This window comes from Doryrhamphus excisus, chromosome 11 (genome assembly GCF_030265055.1).
Source record: "Doryrhamphus excisus isolate RoL2022-K1 chromosome 11, RoL_Dexc_1.0, whole genome shotgun sequence".
Taxonomy (NCBI): Eukaryota; Metazoa; Chordata; class Actinopteri; order Syngnathiformes; family Syngnathidae; genus Doryrhamphus; species Doryrhamphus excisus.
Window position 1 is genome coordinate 3,521,312 of NC_080476.1, and position 25,144 is coordinate 3,546,455.

Consider the following 25,144-nt stretch of genomic DNA (forward strand, 5'->3'; position numbering starts at 1 on the left):
TATAGCTATTATAAACATCATGAGCAATAGTTAAGTAACAACTAGCAAGACCGGTTAGTCTTAATAAAGTCACAAATAAAAACCCAATTCAGTAATGCTGGTAATGAAAGATCACTCCCTCGCATTATTGCTTTTTTATTTATTCATTACTAACTGATGGCTGTTTTGTGGTTGACTAAGGCCTATTATTAGTCAAAATATATTGAAAGACAAAGAGAATGCCTGGTCACCAGGCGTCAATAATGTTATACTGATATGACTTCACGTTAGATGAGTGGTTCACAAACTTTTTACAGTCACGTACCCCTTCACACATTTCGGTCATGTACCCTCTACTCCTGCACAACATAAACTTTTTAAACTTCAAATATTGGACAAAATTTATTAATTTTACAGTAAAAACATGTCAAAATCTTGCATGGTCACATTTTGATGAGGTTTTGATAAAGTTTCACATGAGCACTGAAAAACAGATAAGTAATCATCCTACATATCCAGTGTTGTCATCCTTTTGTATGAATGGCACAATGAATGGTTTACCAGTGCTATAGACCGCAGAATGCACAGTCGCAGTCTTTACGGATTTAACAAAAGCATGTGATACAATAAATTAATTAAACTAGAAAGGTAAGGAATCAGGGGGGTAGTTTTCAACTGGGTAAAAACTACTTGGCAAAAGGGAAGCAATATGTGAAACTAAGAGAATATACACCTGCAAGCTTAAACACATCGCGTGGTGTACCCCAAGGGTCAATACTGGGACCAAAACTGTTCAACATACTGTATATATAATTGCATCTGTAAAGTCACAAAACACTTAGGGTTCCAACTGTAAAGTATCTAAAGGGTGAAACTAGGCACAGAAATGAACTGAACAAGACTGGACAAGTGGTGGCAAAATGCCTACAGAGTGCTGTATGAGAAACTGACATACAAAACAAAATATCTCTAAAAAAAAAATGTTGTATGACTTACAAGTACTTTTATCTGTTTTGAGGTGGTTAAGGTGGTCGGCAGTTTGATTTCAGGAAATAGAATAGTGCAACAAACCTGGTAGGATTGGGAAAGCAGGTGCCATTGGTGGTAGAAAGACAGACTGATGTGGGCGACAGTAGGAGCCGGAAGGGGGAAGTTATCTGAGCGCATCCTCACACCTGAGTCAACACAGCGCTCGTAAACAAAGTACCCCCTTGAAGCCGAGACAGAGACAGACAATGTATGGCGGAGAAGGAATGGATTGAGAATGTTGCAGACAAACGCCATCCGACCTCAGCACAAATCAGAAGTCGGCCCGCTGGGAGGTCCAGACGGTGACGTAGCAGCAAACTTTATTGACCTGACATCCATGCCGGCTGCTTGCACTTTGCTCTACATCCATGACGGTGCCAACTTTTGTTTTGTCTGTTGTTGGAATCGAGAAAGGGAATGTGAAACACCCGCCACCTACTTCCTCTTCTCTTGTCGCCTGTGCACATCTGCTGCTTTTGTTTGTTTGTACGTTTACAGGTGTCGAGAGGGTGTGTCTGTCAGGTGCAGTGAAAGGGACAAGACCCACGCCCAGATCGTTGCTCTGCAGGTTTCAGCACAACAGCAGCAGCAGTCCTACTGTATTATATGTTTTAGTAAAGACTGCCTTGCAGATGTCAAAATGATACTACTTTCATTCACAATACACAAGTGACGGGCGGTATCAGATTTTTGGATTCAATGAAAGAGCGATTACATTTTTGGCGATTGTATTTCCTTAAAGATACTGATACTATGACTGATATTTAATAACGCATGACAAATACTGGCCATTTAACAACTAATGTGCACTTTGCACAACATACTGTATTAGTCATAGCAAATTACAATACTTTATTTTTACAATAAAATACAAACAGTTAATCGCTACCATCAAGGTACAAAACTGTTCAAAATTTAAAGAATAATATTTTTAATATGTTTTCATCAACTTCAGTCCTGATCACAAAGGTCAAAATTCTGAAATCAATGAAATATCTGGTATTTATAATCAAAAGTAAAGTTGCACAGCGTAAAAAAGGGTCACATGTTGGGGTGTCACATATGTTGGATGTAGGACAGGGGTCGGCAACCTTTACTATAAAAAGAGCCATTTTACCACAATGGTCACCAAAGAAAATAGACCGGAGCCGCAAAAGAATAATTTAAAAACAACATCTTTCTTGATTTTACCAGTTTTAACAGCAGAATACAACAAACTGTTGTTTCTCGCCACATAAACACCCGCTTCCCCTCCATTCTTCAAGCTCATCCTAATCATGAGTCAGAACTCGGCCAGGATTCATTCAGGGTCTCACAGAAAGTCAGATTTTGTAAAAACTCTTCACAAAGATGCGTACTTTCCCCATTCAACTGTAAAAAAAATACTTTGCAAAGGGAGATCTAGAAGAACAAGATGAGACATAGCATTACTTTTTAAAAAGTACAATGAAAAAATATCCAACAATATATTTCAATCTACTAATTTAATTTCTATGTTACCTTGCATGACTCCTCACTCGTCTACACTGTGTGTATGCCACTGGCCCCATCTCCACCCACTGAGACAGTATGTCTCACCCAGGGCTACAGCGTTCATGCTATTGTTCTATGGAACAAATGTACCAAGGTACTGAAATCTATGCACAACAATCTATGCATATGAATGGTTGTTTGTCTATATGTGCGCTGTGATTGGCTGGCGACCAGTCCGAAGACAGCTGGGATAGGCTCCATCATAAGTAGTATAGAAAATGGATGAATGGATGGGTATCATGTTGGTGTTGTGCTCTTCGGTCCAATGGTCATGTGACATGAATGAATCTGTTTCAATCAAATTAAATTTCAAATTTATGCTACCGGGGATTGTTGCAGCACAAAAGCTTGTTCATTCATTCATTTTCTACCGCTTTTCCTCACAAGGGTCGCGGGGGGTGCTGGAGCCTATCCCAGTTGTCTTCGGGCGAGAGGCGGGGTACACCCCGGACTGGTCGCAGCCAATCACAGGGCACAACAAAAACTTGTTGGTTACCCTAAAAGATGTGAACGAAACATATGCACTTTTTTCATTTATGAATTAGTAACTATACTCATGTGAGTATCCATCTATCTATTGATACCACGGAATCCATACTCCCATCACTACTGTGCACTTTATTTCTCCAGCTCACCATATGTCTAGGTAAGTATGGACATTCCAGTCAGTAACCTAAAAGTTTTTGTTGAGCACCACACTGAATATCCATGTACGAGCCCGCTGTTAAAGAGTGTAGGCCGGCTTTTAAAAACTAAAACAAGCGACATGTCAACAAGAGTGGACAGAGCTGGATCCAGGTCAGTGGGTCCATTTCCTGGGAGCTGAGTACTCACACACACACGCACATGTAACACACTCGCTTATTGTTTGGGCTCATCACTACGATGAATAGAGCCTCGCATCTCAGTGCATTAGTGACCTGCACGAGCTCAATGTGACACTGACACTTAGTGCAGGCCTGAGGGGGGGTGGCTGGGTAGTTGGTTGGGGTGCGGTTAAAGGCAGCATGACCCCACACACACACATAAAAATACTTGCATGCCTACAAGCCAAAATACAGAGCCGTATCAAACAATAGCCCAGAAGAGAAACACGACACTGCGGTTTTTAGGTCTATCATTCTTTTGCACACGCACACGCCAACGTGCACACTCTTTGGAGACGGCCCCAGTGCCCATCTACTCTCATCACTTCCAGGTCAGCAGGCGAGAGTGTGCCACTGTGACGTCTTTACGACGGCGAGAGGCAGAAAGAGGAGATAGAGTTAACAGGTTCCCGTCTTGGTGCATGTAAACACACTATACCATATTCACAATATTCATAACTGATGCAAATTAACCTCCAAAGATGAAAGGGTCTGAGTGACAAGTGGAGGAATGCACACACAGAAACAAGTGTATCAGCTGGCAGCTCCAATCCACGTGTGGGCTGGAACGCAACACTGATTAAAGATAATGTGCGGGCATGGCGGGGCTGTCACGCTGAGGGGGGAGGAATGAAGAGATGAAGAGGAAGAAGGACAGCAGAAAAATGGAGGCCCAGGGAGGAAGCAAAGGAAGGAAGGATGGGAACAACTCCAAACTCATCAGCAGACACGAAACAGACAAAAGGGTAGGAAATGATCGAGGGCACACGTCGTTCAGGGAAATCCCAGGCCTGAATGAGCAAATGCAGAGTCTCCATCCTTGTGTCATCAAGTCATGTATCAAGTCATGAATGACAACCTGTGCAACCGGACTGGTGGCTTTGCAAACGGACGCACGCCAAAGTTTATGTGGCCTCGCAACCAGTGTGGACTAAAATATTGTGATATTGAGAGGAACAGCTGTATTTGCATTGGGAAGGTGACAAATGGCAGTAGTGGTTGCCACTATCGCTTCCTCCATCAATAGGACACCTTTCAAGGTTGATATGTGACAATATGACATGAGGGGCTCTCTACACCAACATCATTAGCCCACAACTTCTAATGAATCATTCTATGAAAATGAATCACTCCCAGTTACTGCACATAATTCAAACAATAAAGCTTCCTAAAGATTAAAGATGAGTAAAGTAACATAGGGCTGCATGGTGGTCGAGTGGTTAGAGCGCAGACGTCACAGCTGGGACACCCGAGTTCCATCCCCGTGCATGCGTGGGTTTTTCCGGTTTCCTCCCACATTCCAAATTGTCCCCATTCAAATTGTCCATAGGTATGAATGTGAGTGTGAATGGTTGTTTGTCTATATGTGCCCTGTGATTGGCTGGCCACCAGTCCAGTGTGTACCCCGCCTCTCGCCCGAAGACAGCTGGGATAGGCTCCAGCAACCCCCGCAACACCCTCGTGAAGATAAGCGATAGAAAATGAATAAATAAAGTAACATATGAAGTACCTGAATGCATCATCCTCTAAAGTCACATAAACAAGTTCACCTCCTGTATTTATTATGTGCACAAATATAGGTGACTTGGCACCAGGGCAGAGGATCAAAGTGGGTCACACTATGCAACACAGATACACACCCACAGGGCTTGCCGCACTGAGTCCCATCCCCCTTTATGCACACATACACACACACTATATTAGCTTACTGTACGCACACAAAGCACATGGTTGTGTTACACACACGTACACATAGATAATCAGAGTGTATGAGATAATGGGTTTCCCTCTGTTTCACAGCCTTGGGCTCCAGTTCAGTCTTTGTCAATTTGGAAAACAAAGTGTGAGCACGGACACATGCACACGCGTGCACACACACACACACACACACACACGCACACACACACACCGCCATAAATCCTTTCACGGCTCACCTCTTTCAAAAAGGCGCCACTGATAGTCAACTTTGTAGCGTTCGCAAAGCAACTAGGAAGAGACATTTTGTGTTTGTGGCTGATAGCAAACTTAGTGTGTGACAGAAAGATGAGTACTTCTGTGGAAATACACAGAACGCACACAGTATGCTGTACTAGTACTATGACTTACTGACATGTAACAGCCATGTGGAAGCATGGTGAAGATACGGAAAGCTGCTTGACACCTTTTTAGACTTTTTGTTGCTCTTTTCTAGAACAGATGGGTGCCCTATGACCCCTGGCCTCCTGGTCACATGCACACACCTCCTCTGAAATACTTCACACATGAGGAGAGGTAAAGTGTGCTATTAAACGTCTGCAAACTGTCTTAACCTTCCACTGACTGTCTGCAGGTGTCCGCTCACCCATTTCTCCTTGTCTTGTGTTTGCCGTCCCTCAGTGGATGTTTGCACAGTGCAAGCAAACAAAGCAGCCTCGCGTCTTCATTGACTCTCTCTACTCCTCTTGCTTTCTACTTAATGTGCTAAAACAAAAGCATGCAGAGTGTACGACTATGTTCGGTCTTGGAGAGGACGCTACAATGACAAGAAATCAGTTATGATGTGTGTGTGTGTGTCCCACTTTGAACATGAATGATTGATCAACACTGTCAGCACGGCCGACTGAGCAGAGAGACTTTTATCATGCGTGTAAATAAATAAACGAGTACTCCCGCTCATGCCGTCACAGATCACACACACACACACAGGGATCCAAAGTGAGTGCATCACGCCAATCGGCTAAATCCCTTAAAAAGCTCTTTTAAAAAAAGGAAGCGTGCATCAGTACCTTCCTAGTGTGATCTCCTGGTGTCCTGGTGTTTCAGCGGGCACAGGTCCTCTGCAGGAAGGATCCTGGAGAATCCGTGCATTAGCGACACGTCCCATACACACACTCACACATGCTGTCTCCCTGCAAACCAAAACCAGACTGAGCACTGTGTGGAGAGGGTGTGTGTGTGTGTGTGACTGCTAGAGCCCGCCCTCTTACACACTCCTCCTTTCATTCTCACCCACCCTCCCTCCATCTACAGCCGGCCAGTGGACAGTCAGCATGTGTCCTCCAAGCCTTCACATGTCCCGGTGCTCCCTTTAATTGCTGCTCATTGGCCTCAAGTGCGACACAACAAAGGCGCTCTCTCACTCACACACACACACACACACACACACACACACACACAGTGTAGAGGCATGTGCCAACACGTGCACAGATGTGCATGAATGAACACCGTACAGCCCCCTTTCGACTTAACTGATCAACAGTACGGCCCCGCTTTGCACGATAGTTACGTTCCTGGATCACCAGTGAATGGCAAAAACCAGCGACGAATCAATACGCCCATCAAAATGTCGATTCATGACTCAGTTCCCACTCTTCCCACCCCTCCGAAACCTCTTGATAGCTTGGCGTTAACGTTCTCCTCTGATTTCAGATCATTCATTCATTCATTTTCTACCGGGGGTGCTGGAGCCTATCCCAGCTGTCTTCGGGTGAGAGGCGGGGTACACCCTGAACTGGTCACCAGCCAATCACAGGGCACATATAGACTGATTTCAGATCAACATTTACAATAAAAGTGAGACCGTTGCACCTTCTCTCATCAACTATTACCATTGTTCACAAGCAACACATTCCAGGTTTAAAAAGCCTCACACACTTCATTCATTCATTTTCTACCGCTTATCCTCACAAGGGTCACGGGGGGGTGCTGGAGCCTATCCCAGCTATTTTCGGGCGAGAGGTGGGATACACCCTGGACTGGTGGCCAGCCAATCACAGGGCGCCTCACACACTTATTAAACACATTTATTAGGTACTCACCACTAATGAAAGATAATGCAAGATGATCGATAGAACAGATGGAATTGGAGTCAGAGCAACTACGGTGCATTCAAGGGCTGCAGAACAAAGTGTGAAATCAGTGAAGCATAAAAACAACCAAACACATATAAACTGGGGCTTTTACCTGTATGCTGTGTTTTACCTGTATTGTCGGGTATTTATAAAATATTACTGACTTAAGGTCAAGACAGGATAGAGATAGGATATAGATAGATAGATTGATTGGTAGACTGGTCATGGAAGACTAAAACCATACAGAAAGATGTCTTTCGTTCGTGTTGACCGTGTTGTATTGACGTATTACACCAGATGTGTCCGATGTGCAGCCCGGCGGCCATTTAGGACATTTTTCTTAGACTCTTTACAAAATAAAAATCCATCCATCCATTTTCTGTACCGTTTATCCTTACGAGGGAAGCAGGCATGCTGGAGCCTATCCCAGCTGTCTTTGGGCGAGAGGCGGGGTACACCCTGGACTGGTCGCCAGTCAATCACTAATAATTCACAAAAATATCAAAATGGCCACCTGCATATTTTCATTTTTCAGTATGTGACCCCCGGTGGAAAGTTTGGACACCCCTGCCTTGCACCATGTGTCACTGTTCTATTTACAAAAACTCATTCATGGCAAGCTGATCTGGGCTGAAACGCTTGGTGGAAATGTTCAAAGCTTTGTCAAGTCATGCAAAAGCCAAGGTGAAAAAAAGAACTGACCACTGGCCAGGAAGTGGCTTATTCATGTAAGAACAGACCAGCAAACAGGAAGACAATTTATTTTTCACTTTTGTTCAACTTTGGATGAGGTCTGCTCTCTACTGAGTGATGATATAGTTGTGTATGAAGACTTTTCAGGTCAAGATGTTGGTTGTGAGGAAAACAGTGATTACGTAACATCATGCTGATCTTTATTCTGTCTGACACAAAGATGCCGCATAGCGCTATGGAGCATTGAGAGGGAGCAAACCGCACAAAGAGAAGGGAAGGTAACCCCCGGCCAGGGCAGCCACAAAGCCACACCTTGAACCAACACAAGCAACATCTCACAATATTATCCAAAGGATGATTTTGTGAGAAAGGATGTTGCACATACGCGTTGCATCTCTGACCCCCGTGGGGGTCCGGGGCTATAGGACAGGAAATAAGCCATCCAGCAGGATGAAGCGGGGCTTAGATGACCCGTTCCCACAGTGATACCCAAACATGGCTTTATTGCCTTGTAATGCAATTATAGAGGAGTGGAAGCACTTAGCGGATTAATGGCGGTGTTGGCGTGCCGCAACAAGCGGCACAGGTGTGGGGGATGTTATGCAAGCAGGGACACCAGCAGGATGCCGTATTTTTGCTTCCCAGCACACCTGAGCCGGGCCTGCCGGCGCCGCTCACTCCGCCTTGCGGTAACAATCAGACTTTATCTCAGCGTACAGGATGACATGTGGATTCCCATTTCACGCCTCCTGCCAAACACGTCAGAGTGAAACATACTGTATCAACAAAAGGCGATGCACAATGAGGTCTCCCATTCCTTCGCGGACCCAGCTTTGCCCGATAAAATCCTAATCAGCAGCCAAGCGAGTACATTTAATGAATAATGTATCAAAGGCATATGTATGTAACTAACACACACAGGCTCTGCCAGGCTTCCTGTATCTTCCCGCACAGAGGCTAGCGGTTGCAATTCTTACCGCTGGGGGTCATGTCAGCTAATCCCTGTCTGGCCAACTTATATTTTCCATTAGCGTGGAACACCACTATGCATTCTAATGCAGCTTGGTGACCGAGAAATACACTCATTCCTGATGATGCGGCATCCCCGGATGCGGGTGGGCATCAGATGTTACCGCTGACGGGTAGTGGGATGCACGGTTCCACAAAATAATGCAGGAAGGCCAAATTATGACAATCAAAATCAGATTGCACTATATACAGACTCTGTATGAATTTTCAGGGTGCACAATATATATGATGCTATCATATTGATAAAAAATAGCACTGATAAGGGATATCTCATTGTCTCCAATGAGACAGGATTACCTAGAGTGTTACGTGGTATAAATCAAGCACTCCATGTCATAAAATGGCATACTGTGGCGCACACTAGTCCGCGAAGACCACTCAGCTCTTTATTTGACAGAAGCCAATCATGAGCTATGAAAAAACTCACCAAGACATTGTCAACCGATTGGAAATTGCAGGAAGTCATTACTCAACATAACAGTCTCACTCACAGTTTCAATGGAAATCCATTTAATTGAAGGAGCATAGAAAATGGTGCTGTTGTGCTGCTTCTGTTCACCGGAGAGAGCCAGAGTCAGTTTTTGACACCTTTGTAGTATTCATTTGCAGTGTGATGAATTTAGTGTTCTTTGAAAGGTGACACTGTGAGTCAGACTGTTACGTTGTTACACTGGTATATATATTGACCTCCACTGACTTCCAATGGGTTGACAAGCTTGTTGTTTGTGCACTAATAGTTCCTGATCTATTGAGCTTGAAGAAAGATCTATTGTTTCCCCATTGAATGGCGAGCAGCACAGTATTTAAACAATTAGCAGTAATGAAAACAGTAGTGAAATGAAGAACATTACGACGGGCCACTGCAAGCCAACGGATTGTGCCAGGAGGGCCATTCCAAGTGTGTATAACGCATAATCGAATCCCCTACAATGTGATGTGATTTGGTTTGGCTGGGGTGCACCGCTCGGGAGTGCGAGGCAAAATGAGAAAAACTGTTCCACTCAGAGATGTCAGGAGATGATAATTTAGCCGCACCGCAGTATATGTCGCAGGGTTCAAAGTTTAAGAAAGAAGTAGCAGTTTATACTTACGGTGTCTGCTTGAAAAAAAATTTTTTTGTTGTTTACTGCCATTCTACTTCACAATAGCATGAAGGTGCACAGTGCCATGTTTGACTGATAATGTCCGGATGTCTTGATTTTCTAAGAACTCAAGGCAAAATCGGGAGGATTACCCTTGCTGCTATAAATGGGACATTACAAGTAAAGGACTATAAGTTAGGCCCATGCAAATATTTTTAAAAAGGCATATTTTCCATACATTTTGCCTCTTGTCGACACAAAAACGTATATTTTTGTCCTTAAAAACTGTGGCCAGAGTAGAGATTTTAAAAAACGAATAATAAGGCTACAGACAGCTAAAATTGTAGCATGTATTCCCAGTTGAAAGCAGGGTCAGATACTTTACGTGAAGGCAAACATAGAGGCTAGCCAAAGCCGCTGAGCCATTTACAGTCTACCAGCGCATGTGACCCCTGACGACCCCCCTGGGGAGTAGTGAGTGATGTGAGCCAATGAGCCTGTGAATGAAGATGAAACATTTACTAGCGCTACCGTCACAGGGGGTGGGTGTTACGTCAACCTGCTATACACTCTGCTATAAAATACAGGGCGATTTGGATTTACAAGCACATTCTGTTGCATACGTATGTGAGCCAAGAGTCAATATGGGGTTGTAGAGGTGAGTGACGCCTTGCAGATATGGTTACAATGTTTAAAAAAAACTTCGAAAACGCTTTCATAGGGCCTCAGTGATGTTGCTCGGTATTAATCCTGTGTCTCTGATGCAATGAAATCTGAAAAAGCACTGTAAACTCACGATGGGACACACCTTATTTTTTTCCCCATGTAAAACGATACATTGTGAACAACAACTTCTGTTTACAAAACAACATTGTTTCAACCATCTTTGTATCTGCTGGATGCAGAGATGATCCCCTGTATGACATGCTAGCTTAGCCAGTCACTGCAAATTTCACATCAACAATTAAAGATAAGAATGTCATAGTAAATACTGTAAATCCAGATATAATAATACCACAATTTAAGAAAAAAGAAAGAAATCTTTTTTTTCCATTGGGAACCCACTCAATGCACCACCTGTTGGTCCCAGGGTTTCATTGCTCCACATATGCTACTGTAGCTAACGAAATATGCTATAGAAAGTTATGGAGAGAAACAAACCTGTTTGCCTAGATTGTAAATCGATAACCTGCACTTCTAAATCATTTTATTGTTTTACCCCTCTCAAAGGGACAGCTAAAAGTAGATAATGAAATGCAGCAGCTCGTCTTTTTTGGCAAACGTTATTCAAACACACCGGTGCACGCTTTTAAGCGCAAGGTCGTACAACACGTCTGCAGCCTCCAGCAACTTGTGAATATTCATGAGGATGTGCTTACCTCATTAGAGGCCTTCACTAACCAGGAACGCTGCAATCAGACAAGCACAGGACGAACAGGGATGTGAGAAACACATTTGTGTACCTCTTGATTTGAACACACGTGAACCATGATGAACCGAGACAAAAGAGATAACAATTGACTGACAGACACAAATAAAATAAAAGTCAAAGTTTGTGTATGAACTTGCCCTCTACAGGTAAGCTGGTCAAAATGTAACAAGTGTGTACTTTTTGCAGTACTATGATGCTGCACACACATAATCATATGGAAGCAAAGTGCACAGGGAGATGCCAGTCATAAAAAAACATCACCTGAGCCTCGTACTATTGCAGCCTGCAGACAACCCTGTGTGCATTGTGTCCCCCTCCCTTTTCCCTTCACACTGCACAGGTGTGAAACGTACTGTGGAAGCCGCAGGGTTCAAAGTTTAAAAAAAAAGAAGTCGCTTATACACCGGAAGACAATCATCTTTATAATAACAGAGGCTCCTGTTGTACTTTAGCTAAAACTCAACTCTGAATCCCTGACTTCCTTTCTACATGCCCGGAACGTTTTTATTGAAACACACATAATCACAAGTTTTAAATTGCTTATTTTCTCTGAAAATATCTAATATATATTCTGTAATATGAGTGTAAATGTGACTATAGGGGTGTTATTTCATGTCTGGAGGGCTCTAATAAATGCTGTAACGACATACTGAATAACAACACTGCCCAGCCAATGATAAGATCCTGTTGATATGTTGATATGTCACTTCATTAATGTTACACAGTACATGCCACTGTTTTGCAGGTTAACATATAGCTAACGCTGCAGCGGAGAGCTACCTGTTAAGAGATCTACCTGTAAATGCTGCTTGCCAAACAAACAGGCAGTGCAACATCCACTCACAAAGTAAAAAAAAAAAAAGAAGCGTGTCTTTTAAGGTGGATTGGCTGTCGGAGTATGTGCTGCAAAGCCAAGAGTAGCAAGCCAGTTTTCTGAGTGAAAAGTGTGGACTGAATGTGTGGCGTAACTCAATTTCTTATCGTTGTGCTTTATTTTGATGGACGGACAGACTGGACACAGGAAAAGTTCACCTGAGTTCTTGTTGCTGAAGGGACCGGGACTGGAAGGCCGGTTGAGAGTTAATTAGTTTTCATATATAGTATATAGTATATACATATATGTATGTATATATATATATGTATATATATATATATATGTATATATATATATATATATATATATATATATATATATATATATATATATATATATATATATATATATATATATATATATATATATATATATATATATATATATATATATATATATATATATATATATATATATATATATATATATAATATATATAGACAAAAGTAAACCTGACAACAAGGATGGCAATACTTTTCGGTCCGAGTGGTTAGCACGCAGGCATCACAGCTGGGAGACCCGAGTTCAATTCCACCCTCGGCCATCTCTGTGTGGAGTTTGCATGCATGTTCTCCCTGTGCATGTGTGGGTTTTCTCCGGGTACTCCAGTTTCCTCCCACATTCCAAAAACATGCTAGGTTAATTGGTGACTCCAAATTGTCCATAGGTATGAATGTGAGTGTGAATGGTTGTTTGTCTATATGTGCCCTGTGATTGGCTGTCGACCAGCTATGAATGAATGAATGAATGAACTGATTTGTCTGAGGTTGAAAATAAAGAAAGCGACATTATGGATTCCTCCTAGCCAAAATATGACAGAATGGAAGTTTTCAGGTTTTGGGCATGTGTGATACTAGAGTGTGTGTTACGATTGGGCTTCACCCCCTCGTGACAGCTCTCTTAGTTTTCTTCTTTTCCTCTGTTACTGTGTCAACGCTCTTATTTTGCCACTACTTCCTTTGTTCCCCTTCTAGCTTAGTTTCCCCTTGCATGCTCTTAGTTTGGTACTCATTTCCTGTCTTGCCTCGTTTCTGGTTTCCTATTTTTCCGTCTCCTATTTAGTTCAGGTGTGTGCTCCTTCCGTTTGCTGGTTCATTACATACTTTTGGTTCGATTTGAGAAGTTGTTGTTTTTCCCGCTGCTGCAAAGCCATCATCAATAAAGAAAATACCTTTTTATCTGCGCTTTTGGTCCTGCTCTCTGCATCCTTGGGTTTCAACGCAACGATGTACCCGCCGAACGTGACAGTGTGCACGTCTGATGGCGCTCACAGAGGTCCAAAGGAGGCTCAAGTCGTTTTTGTATATGCTCAGATATTTGGAAACTGAGGGGGAACATGGCTCCGTTAATGGTAAAAACTAGTTAATTGGGTAGGTATTTAGAACCGGTTCCAATCAGTTTCCTATGTTACGTGACAAACAAGGGATTACTGTATAGCATGCTGCGGAGTAGGTGTTTCCCATTGCGTGCGTTAATGATCCATCTCTCTTTAGCTGTTTTTATATCTTTAGAAGACAGAAAAGAGAAAGACATGTGCTCATGTCTCACAAATGGATTGTGAATGATTTGTTTCCTTTATCTGAGCACCAGTGTTGACTCTACTGTAGATATAAAGATACAACGACATGGGAGGGGGCGGGATGAACATAAATCTCGTTTGTTTTCACGCTCAATTAGTGTTTTTCCTGCCTTTCTCCTAATCGCTCCACTTTCTGGCACATTTGCTTTATAAGAATGATAACAAGGAACGACTGGAGGAAAGCAGGAATAGAGGACACTGTCTGGACTTGGACCGCAGATGACACAGATACAGCTGCATTGGCGCTCTAATGCACTCACGCACACACACTACAACCTCCTGACCTAGACACAAACTGTGCATTACACATGCAGCCTAGCTAAAACACTTAGACACAGAGTGCTTGACATATAAACTGTAGATGCTGAATGGCGGTACCATATGCAATGCTCACACCATCTGCTACCGCTACATCCATCCATCCATCCATCCACTTTCTATACCGTTTGTCCTAATTAGCGCTGTTACACTGAAGTTGTATTTCAACACATTCCTTTAATCCAATAACTTATGTCTTGTTTTTATCAATGAGCCCACAGTCAGTTTAATAATAGACCTTAAAATGACGACTACTTTGTTGCCATTACGCAGTTGTTTTTTTTCTCCAGGAAATGCACAAACTTCTATAAATAATTCATCTTAGAACTCAGCAGGAATAGCTCAACGACGTCAGCAGCTGAATGCACATCTATCAAAATGTAGCTGTAAAACGAACAGAATTCTCTTCATGCTAATCCAGGCAATAGGAATATTTCGGTTCTTTCCGGGTCAGGCAGCAGAGACACAAACTGGACCTTTTTTCGTCGCCCAGTTGTGTCTCATCGCATCGCTGGCTGCGTGGCACGTGAAGCCATGTCATATTCACGTCACGTTAGAGACAGGCAGCACGTGTCTCTTATTGCATCCAGGCAGGAAGTGCTGACTGTGGCCACTATGCAAATGTGAGTACTGGACTGAGATGAAATTATTCATGCACTTAAATATTTTAAAATGATGTAAGTTGACAGGCGTGACAAGCAGCGAGGTGAAGTGTGGGAAAAGGAGGCAGTGGGAGGCGGGGGTGGTTTAAACCTCTGTGGGGGCGGTGTTCTTCCGGGAGATGTCTGATGACGAAGACGAACGCTCCCACAGTGCTTAGAAGCTCCAACACACGCCCACGCGGACATTCACTCACGTCATTGAAGGACTTGTCATCTCTTGATAATCTGGCTTTTTTTTCCAAATGTAATTCTAAAATGTCCCTTTTATCATTAAAAACATGCAAATAGATTAACACATTGGATTTAATAAATGCTTGTTTTTATTTTAATTCGGTAAAAATTATATTTAAACAATCTGCTTGTATAAAAGCAGGTGGCACTGACTATAAGAGCATGTTAGCAAATCACAAGCCTGAAAAAAGTCCTTTTTGGAAAAGTCAACGGTAAGTGAGGAAATGAAGGGGAGTCGTGTTTGGAGCAGTGAGGCCTTGTGTGAAAGTATTTCAATTAGGGCTGTAAGTTGACTAAAATATTTAATTGTGATTAATCTCATTTTTTGCCCATAGTTAACTCATAATTAATCACAAATAGAAAGACGTTTTTAATGTATAAGTAGGGATGTAAATCGACAGATAAATCGATAGATACACTGGTTAAAGGGGAACTGGACTGTTTGACTGTTTGGGAAAATCATTCCCAATCCTTATGGGAAACATGAACACATATTTCCTTCCCTTTTCTGTGCATTCTAGCGCAAGAAAAAGAGTTAATATGAGCTAGCTAACAATGGACGTCATGCAAAATACCGATTTTGACGCTAAAGCCGTCACAAAAACACCCAGGGGAACATTTTAACTGTTACTTTGAGCAACGAGGGGTTGTGTTCAAAGACACTATGTCATTTCAGTTGCGGTCACATGTTTTGAGTGTATTTTCTGGGATTTCTAAGCACACTTAGATACGAATATCCACTTACTGTTCTTAGTCTTTCTGTTCATTTAGACCACACATGCATGCATACCGGTAATAAAAATGTTATTGTGGTATTTGGAGTTCAGCGTGCCCCATGGATGCAACTCAAGAATGAGGAAGTGTTGTTATGATGTGATGTGTATTGTGAGTTGGACATGCATATTTAGTGTGGGAAGTGCACTGCTGAGATGTGTTGAGGGCAGAATCAAGTTATGACTGTGTGGGGACGATACACTGTGACTCCATCTGCCATCATTCTAGAAAGGCCTGACTTGCCATGATGCGGATGTGTTAATTACACTAAATAATTCACGTAAATAATGAAATAGGCTGCACGGTGGATGTGGTAGTGGTTAGCGCGCAGGCCAAGCAGCTAGGAGATCCGAGTTCGATTCCACCCTCTCTGTGTGGAGTTTTCATGTTCTCCCTGTGTGTGGGTTTCCTCCCACATTCCAAAAACATGATATGTTAATTGGTGACTCCAAATTGTCCATAGGTATGAATGTGAGTGTGAATGGTTGTTTGTCTATATGTGCCCTGTGATTGGCTGGCCACTAGTCCAACTGCCCGAATACACCTGGGGTAGGCTCCAGCACGCCTGCAACCCTCGTGAGGATAAGTGGTAGAAAATGAATGAATTAATGAATAATTAAATAAATGTGTTATCGCCATTATTGTGTCATTTTTGACAGCCCTAAGAAACACACAATAATATGTGCAGAAAGACAATTTATCATGCAGATGTTGTGGGCGTAAAATGACGTGTATTGTATCCCAGGGCATTCCGCACTGGAAAAAAGGATGACAACCCAACAGAACACTTGACACTGCAGTATCACATGTCACACACACATGTCAGGAGCTTCAAAAATGGAAACCTGCACTCAGGAGAGAAATGGCTGATAAAATAATGTACAAACACAAAAGTGATCATGACTTCCTGTCTTCACTTTTCTCACCGCTTCTTCATTTGTGTAAAAAAAATCCTGGCTAAATATTTGCTTTGGGAACATGCGACTAAGGAGAATGACATAACGGAAATCTGCAGGGAAAAGCCCGAGAGAGATGACCCACGGGAACAAAGACGTTGGCTAAGGAAGAAGGTCAACAGATCAACAGACAAAATAACAATGTTGCGTTTGTGAAACACAACCAGGAGATGGTGATGTGCTGAAAAAGGCTTGGGATTTTTTTCTTTTAGGTGAGAAAACAGGGCCCTCTTTGCCTACACACAGAACACACACTGTGCATAGGGACCCACAATGCATGGGGAACCCCAGTCGATGCGAGGTGGCGCATTCCTAGCAAATTCCCCCCGCAGGACCTTTCCTCCTTTTCAATGTAATTACAGAGAAATAGAAATGGCGGGATGTTGAGACAGCTATTTAAAACAACCGAGTCTGTGGAAAAATAGCCGACAAGCTGGTGGACCTAAATGTAGGATACACGTCCAAACAAATCGGTGAAACGTTGGAGACGTAAGCAATATTATAAGAAGATGAAGACCAGTCGCAGAAGGTCCAACCGCTGTATTACTGCACAAAAGTACAAGCTCAGTGCTGGAGGATGTGTGGCAAAATGGAGGACTCTGTAAACAAGTGGAATGAATAAACCTAATATTGACTGTTTATTTACATTGCATCACTGTAGAAATGTACCACTCAGGACCTTTGATGGAAACGGGGCTATGGAGCACCAAGTGATCCCGAGGGAAGAGAGGAAATGAGATGAGTAATCTGACACTGGGCAAATGGCAGACTTCCCCTCCCCTCCTGTCTGACCCTGGTGGTGTAATGGTACAGCTGCTACCTTTTAAGGCAGAGGGCACAGGTGTGACCCCAGCTCCAAACTGTTTTTTTAAATTATTATTGTTATTTAGTTATATTGCACTAAACATTTGTTTCCCATGAATTTGTGTTACTCCAAAACACGCATCCAACTATTGTAAATTCAGGTTCAAGTCAAGCAGTATAAAAAGAGATTTTAATGTGTCAGTTAGGTCCGGGTGATGTGGTGACCGTTTGCAACTGAAGGTGCAGCCACAGTACTTTTGTTCATTAAGTCTTCTATGAAGAGTAGATAAGGATAACCTGCGATCGGCTGGGGACCAGTCCAGGGTGTACCCCGCCTCCCGCTCCAAGTCAGCTGGGATAGGCTCCAGCATACCCTACTGAGGATGAGGAGCATAGAAAATGGATGGATGGATAGATAGTGAGAACTTCAATCCTGCCCTTTGCAGGTTGTTGCTGGTGTCAAGAACAGTTGTTTTACTCTCCTTCGCTACGGCTCCGGAATGCTTCTGTCATCATCTTCTACTTTTTATGACACCCTTATTTTGTTAACACAAGTAAATGGGAGCCCTCTTATTTTGAAGGCTAGAAGTGTATTGTGTGAGTTGAGAAGGTCCCATGAGTGTTGCTAACACACATGGACTGTGCAAATGCTAAACTCGCCATCTTCTTCTTCTTGGTGTTCATGGCTAGTTTTTCCGCTCAGTAAAGTGGGCATCAAAACGCAATGTCAGTCTCTGTGCCCATCGATGCTCCAGACTCCAGACCCAACCTTTTTCAAAATTGTTTGTACTTTCACCCAAAGTCAGCGTTCTGCTTTTCATGTTGTTTTCACCTCTAAATGCAGTCTACACAGAAAACAAAACATTCCCGTCACTCACATGGTCCAATGCTTTTGCTCGCACGAAAAATGGGTGGGTTCAAACAATAGGTGCTACAACCAGGAAATAATAACTCTCATATGTCCCACATGTGGCCAGTCTACAGCTAAAATGAAGAAACTCACCTCGGTGTTCCAATACTTCTGGAGGGCAGTGTAACTCTCATAATCTGGCCCATAGTGTGTGTTTGTTTGTCTAACTTGCCACTTTCCCTGTCCTTGTCTGACTGTGTGAGGCATCCGAGTTGCCAAGGAAAGCCTGTAAAGATTCTTACATGTGATTTTTTTATTGGATTGCAAAAGATTGCAACTTCTCTCTCCCAGCAAGTATCGTGGCTACGTTACTGCCTACGCAGACTTAACATTTTAACAATCATCCTAATGACCATTCCTTTGAAAGTTGCGTGTGCTTGACACATTTTACTCACTTGATTGAATCCCGAAAACATCTCTGGAATGTCGCGTGAGGCCAGTGTCTGCTCCCGTGGTCAACACGCCAGGGTGGAGCATGCTGAAGCCAGAAAGGAGAACAACAACGGCTGGTGAGTCAAAGTTCAGACGACGCCGGCTGTGATGGATTTAGAGGCAATAGAGAGTTTCTGGGGTACAAAAGAGGAGCAAAGACAACTCGGTAACCAGATTTAAGAGGAGGAGGCTCCACTTTCACTCGAGGCAAAGCTTAGGGGTCAGAGGTCATGTCACAAGGGCCATGTAATTAGTCTGTCTGGCAAGCAGTACACGACTCACAGGATGGCATCTCACCCCTGACCTCTCCTCAGTCTCATAAGTAGCCCTTGTAGTTTTTCCTAAAACCACCTAGAAAAACATCAAGTGTTTCTAATAGGGATGGACACTGGAAGGAACAATCATCAATCATTGATTGATCGTAACCCTAAAGCTTTCAGACTGTTATGAAAGACTTGTTCCTGGACGTTACTATTACGTAGTGGCCAAACACGGGTCTGTCATGCTATCCTAAATAAAATACAACATCTGATTGTAAGCTAGAAATAACCATAAAAAACTGAATCTAAATGCACATCTGCCACACTTACATATGTCAGATCAATGGAATTTAAATACCAGTCAATGGCAACACAACTGAAATGCAGTTTTTAAATCGAAGTTTTTATATTTTTATATCTGGTATAAAAGTAACACCGCATTTCAAAACATCATACCAAGAGTAAAATATAGTGGTGGTAGTGTGATGGTCTGGGGTTGTTTTGCTGCTTCGGGACCTGGAAGACTTGCTGTGATAAATGGAACCATGAATTCTGCCGTCTAACAAAAGGAGGAAGGAGAATGTCCGGCAATTGACCGCAAGCTGAAACCAACTTGGGTTCTGCAGCAGGACAATGATCCAAAACACACCAGCAAGTCCACCTCTGAAGAAAAACAAAATGTCCTAGTCAAAGTCCAGGACTGAATCCTACTGTGGCTGAATGACAACAATTCTGCAAAGATGATTGGGCCAAAATTCCTCCACAGCGCTGGAAGAGACTCATTGCAAGTTATCACAAACACTTGATTGCAGTTGTTGCTGCTAAGGGTGGCCCAACCAGTTTATATTCATATTCATCCAAATATTAATGGGGTGAATATATGGTGCAAGCGTCACTGGTGTGTTGCACTGCCTTAACCCTCTTGGGCATTGAATTGAGCAGAGCTTCGCAGGTCATCTTGGAGGTGTGTTTGGGCTCCTTACGTTGGAAAAGTGTTTCCCACGGGAGGACATCATATATGCTTCATGTTGGAATGTTTCCCCTAATGAACCAGAGTTCCCCATTCCCGGCAGCATTCATGTTCGCTACTGAATGCTCCACCCACCCAATTCCTTATGACTGACAAAATTCCCAATGATTAATGACTAGATGACACCTGGAGCAGTTCAACGGCGTACACTGGAGAACAACAGGTATGACAGAGCACCCTTCAAAATGTGACCACGCTGGTTCCCGTCAGTCGTTTCAGACCAACTTTCACAATAGAAGCAGCTTGCCAATGCTCTCCGGACGCACACATTCCAAAAGCCCTTTCTCAGCCTTATGCCATGCCATTACCACCTCTGTGTGTGTCTGTGTGCAAGTGGGTGATGAATATCTGGCAGCAGCGCCACTTTTACCCCTCTCTTTAAAATATGAGGTGCATACTGCAAATGTGAACTCACGAAACCTTTCTCTGAAAGGATCTGTGAGACTTACAGTAAAACATTTCCTTGCCACTTCATTAGGTACCCCTGCACAACCCAAGTTGGAAAATGGGGTCAGAGGAATTACTCCTAAAAGCCAATAATGGAATACTGTAACATTCCATTACACACTTTTATCATCCACTGGACACCCGAGGCCTGTCTTTGCAACACGGGTTTCCTCTATTATTCATCAGCTCTGCTCCCAGGCTATTTATACCAGCTTTTACTGTCTGGAAGTCACTCAGTCAGTCAGTCCACTCAGCTGGAAGCATCTTTCCACATTAATAAAGCTACTTCCTTCCCCTGTGTAAGAAATTACAAGTCATATATATCAAAGCCAGAATAAATGATACAATTAAATGACAAATTCATTCACTTCATTCCTTGTAAAAAAATTTTTGCTATGTGACATCACCATTACTCTATTTTTCTTTGTTTTGTCTCATTTTAACATTTATGACCCACCTGCGTATGTTCTGTCCAGCATGTGACCCAAAATTCCCACCCAGGGAGATCAGAAGCATGTCATTTCACATGGAATTCCAGACAATTCCTGTAAAAAAAAAAAGAGGGGGGGGCACCAGTGAGAGCATACAGAGACAACCGTGACAGGAAGTGCGTCGGCCAACGGCAGGGCACAGCTGCTCACTTTAATAACAGACCAGAAAGAAGCACAGATCCAATTTCAGCATCCAAACCTTCCAATCATAAAATCTTATTTATATTTTAGTAGCTCAGCTGTGTGTGAGAGATGTTCGTCAAATGTTTTCATGTGTGCACAACCACAGTTAATAATTTATAAAGTATAATTGTCATCAATATTTGAGTGTGTGGACTTACTGCCTCGTTCATTTTCTCTCCATAGGCAAACAGCTTGCTTTTGGATGAAAATGAAAAAAACAAGTCAAGCGGTTGTGATGAAACATCAATAGCGACTGTATGCCGGATTGGAGGCTCGACATCACCACCTGGTGGAGGATGCCGTGTAATGCAACACACGTCAGGATCCTGGCGAATGTTTAGAAATAAGTGAAATATATTTAATCCAAATGTTAAAGGATACGTTCATTTTTATACATTAAACATGTCATTTGAATTGAATGTAGCTTTGAATGACAGCGATACCATCAACTGGCTTTACAGAAGACGGTTCGAACACTAACATTCACTTTGACACACGCCAACAAAATAATTGTATCAAATGTAATAAGTGTAGTAATAATAAGTGTCACGTAGCTAAGTGACGCATGTACATTCACTTTAAATGACAAGTTGTTTCTGGGTTACCTGTGGGAGGTGTTAATTGCTGCGTCAATGCTAATGTAGCATCAATGCTAGCCCACTTAGATGACAAGTACTTCCGGGTACTTCATTTCCGGAGGAAAAGGTTATAGACACAAATAATTAATAAATTACTTCGACCACAAAAATGTCAAATGGTTCCCACTTTTGTCTATTTTTTTTATTTAGATTTCTCTAAATTGCTAACTTAAGGTGACAATGATACACAACTGTTACATCACCCAAATGGCCATCTTACTAACGTTATACAAGCCAAAAACACGTGATGGCTCATGTGACAGAAACAAATACTCTTCCAGCATGAAGATGACTTCTGGCAAACTTTATTTAACTTTACTTTGTGTCAGTTTACAACTTGTTAAGGGTCCTGGGAGAAGAAAGAATCGCTTCAAAGTAAGAAGAGTAAAAGTTCTGGTTCATTAATGCTCCTAATGAGGCAAACCAAAGCTCCACACACACACACGCACAGCAAATAGCTCAGTTGGTCTTTAAGTGCTTTGGGAAGAAAGAGTTGCTTCTTTGTGTTTTGGCCTTTACTGAGTGATGCCAATCACTCCGCATGCCAGACGTCCGCCGGCGTTGCCAGTTTTTAGACTTTCATCGTTGCCTCCTTTGCCCAGGTCATCGGCCTTCTCGTGAATCTAAAACACACGGTAATCAAAAGGCAAAGATGATGACTTCCCGTCATGTTATCAGACTCAAACAGAGGCAGAAGGAGCGCTTACCACCATGGTTCTACCAATGATGGAGTATGGTCCCGACAGGGTGATCGCCTTATCTGTGATTTCAATTTTGGCCACGTTGTCAGCGCCTGCAGTCACATTGCCGAGGTCCCCAACGTGCCTGTATCGGTGTTTAAAAGACGGCTGATGAAATGAACTGCACTGCTTAACAGCAACCAATAGGGGGCACAATAAATTTCAGGTGAACTACTTGAGAGCTGACCATTTTGAGCTATGAACGAACAACAAAGATGGCCAAGCTAATAAATGCATAGCTGTAAGGTTGGTGTAAAGGGAATGGAGTGATGTTCTCTGGACTGGAGAAGTAATAATAATAATAATAATAGAAGAAATAATGCAGCCATGAGCAAATAGGGAGTTAATGTTTCAATGTTGCAGAATATAATTTCCATCACTATATATGAAGTACTTGATTTGACAATCCCATTTATATGAAATGCCTTTCACTGGTGCAGACAGTTGGTGAATCAGGTTGACCTGTAGTAAATAACATAATTATGCAAACATGAGGACTGTTTAGCCTCGTTTAGACCTTGTCCCCAATCTCGGGTCAAATCCCAGCCAATACAAGACAACATTACATTAGCAGGACCTACCGGTCTGCGTCGTTTGGGCCGGCGTGATTCTTGTTGTGAGGGTTGAAGTGAGGGCCAGCACTGATGCACCCTGATCGACAACAGATACCATCATGACCATATTTCACATTTTCAAAAAACTTAACAGCGTCCAACCAATACTGACCATTAGTGTTGTCTCCAAAGGCATGGACGTGGAATCCATGCTCACCGGGCGTCAGGCCTTTGATTTCTCCTGTCAGCTTCACCGGAGACGAGTCGTTCTAATCAAGATCACAACAACAACAACAAGTGAAGGCAATGTGTTGAGCTGAAGCTGAATGGAAAAGGTGGGAATTTTTGGAAAGTGGACAATTGTTACCCTGGATGTATTAATGCTGAAATAGCACAATATCCAAAAAATAAACATTCATGTTGTTATAGACTGAAACGCCGCACTACATCTACTAGCAGTGGCCTTTGGGAGCAGAGACAACAGATTTGACACTTCCAAATTTGGCATTCACCCTCACTCAAAAACTGGGCAAGAATACTGTGTGTGTGTGTGTAATTTTGGAAAAGTGGGAATTCTGCAGATGGGACATTTCTATGAATGACATGCAGGTTTGGAAGTTGAATTGAGAATTAATTTGTGCTACATAAAAAGGTCAGAATTCCCGGGAAATTGGTTTTGAATGGGTTGAAAATTAGTGAGAAAATTAGAGCGTTTAATGAACATCTAAATTCACACAATTAGCGGGCATGTCAAAACCAGACGACACTTCCTGTCACACATGAGCGTTTTTTTTTTTTTTTTTTTTTTTTTTTTTAAAGGGCTCGTGTCTTCTCGTAGCCATGAAATGTTTAGGTCCGTTTGTTCGGCTTATCAGCAAGGCTGAGTCACACTTGATGAATGTGGGCGGGTCATGACTCAGCAATTTAATTCGGCTTTTATATAAATGCAACATCCATCAACAATGTCGTTTTACTCCCAACTATAGTGAAACTATAACATGGAACGATTACGTTTGTTTGTTTTTTTGTAATTGAAAGTGCGACAGAAAGGTCCGACTTACGCAACAGGCGCGATATAGATCAATCATTAAATCGGCGTGCAAAGGTTACAACTTCAATGTTCGTGTTAGGTCAAGTGTTATTGGATAAGCTACGAGCGAATAAATGTCACTAGCAACCAAGTTACACGATTTGACAGCTGCAAAACGACATTTTGTGCACTCCAACGTCCCTTTGCATTGTATGAATTAACACAACTACTCAATGAAGTGGTTGTAACTATCAAACAAAGGAACGAGCGTCGTTGTGGGAAACGCCAGAAATCAAACATATGTTTTAAAGGCGTTCAAATGCAGAACGCTGCTAGTTTAGTCGGAACGCATGCTAGCAATGACACCCCGTAGAATTAACTGTAACGCGGCCAAATGTTTGTTTACTGAATTTAAGTGTAACATGACTTACCTGCTGCTCGAAGAACACAGTGCCGGTGGTCTCCCCGGCTCCTTTGAGCACACAAACAGCTTTAAGCACCATCTTCGCAGTAGTTTCACAAACGAGGACTTCTCTCTGCTGCTGTCGAGTGGAGTGGAGACAACCAAGCTTTCTCTGATCGACAAGGAACGGTTATTAGCGGCAACCAATCAGAGACGACTACTAGACAAATTTTCGATTCTGGATTGGTCGGTGTGTGCTGGCGCGACCCGGAAGCAGGTGACCGACTATTAAACAATCAAGTTTGTTTACCTTGTATTGCCATTTAAAGACGTTTTGGAGAATAGTTGTCCTATG

At 42.6% G+C, this 25,144-nt stretch overlaps 2 protein-coding genes across 3 annotated transcripts in view; both read right to left on the reverse strand.

Annotated features, from left to right (window-relative positions):
• The window catches only part of LOC131138896 (rho guanine nucleotide exchange factor TIAM1-like), a 64,891-nt gene extending 43,600 nt beyond the window's left edge, over positions 1-21,291 (reverse strand). The window contains exons 1-3 of one of the 2 annotated variants that reach the window (XM_058088248.1): positions 21,208-21,291; positions 18,977-19,059; positions 11,421-11,450 (exon numbers count right to left, since the gene is read on the reverse strand). The gene's annotated coding sequence lies outside the window, so the exon portion shown is untranslated. Of the gene's footprint in view, positions 1-6,172; positions 6,296-11,420; positions 11,451-18,976; positions 19,060-21,207 lie in introns of those variants that run through there. The other variant, XM_058088247.1, reaches the window with a different exon arrangement.
• An 891-nt stretch (positions 21,292-22,182) lies between these two features.
• On the reverse strand, positions 22,183-24,987 carry sod1 (superoxide dismutase 1, soluble). The gene is made up of 5 exons (XM_058088256.1): positions 24,818-24,987; positions 23,529-23,625; positions 23,384-23,453; positions 22,770-22,887; positions 22,183-22,685 (listed from the first exon to the last, which is right to left on the reverse strand). Exons 1-5 carry the CDS (start codon positions 24,887-24,889, stop codon positions 22,578-22,580), a joined length of 465 nt encoding a protein of 154 aa, XP_057944239.1. The 5' UTR covers positions 24,890-24,987; the 3' UTR covers positions 22,183-22,577.
• Between the last annotated feature and the right edge of the window lie 157 nt (positions 24,988-25,144).

Excerpts from the sequence above, each read along its gene's own strand:
- sod1 (XM_058088256.1), bottom strand. The coding sequence starts at position 24,889 with ATGGTGCTTAAAGCTGTTTGTGTGCTCAAAGGAGCCGGGGAGACCACC. Across the intron at positions 23,626-24,817 it reads CTGTGTTCTTCGAGCAGCAG|AACGACTCGTCTCCGGTGAA; the intron begins GTAAGTCATGTT and ends GATCTTGATTAG. Across the intron at positions 23,454-23,528 it reads CTTTGGAGACAACACTAATG|GGTGCATCAGTGCTGGCCCT; the intron begins GTCAGTATTGGT and ends GTTGTCGATCAG.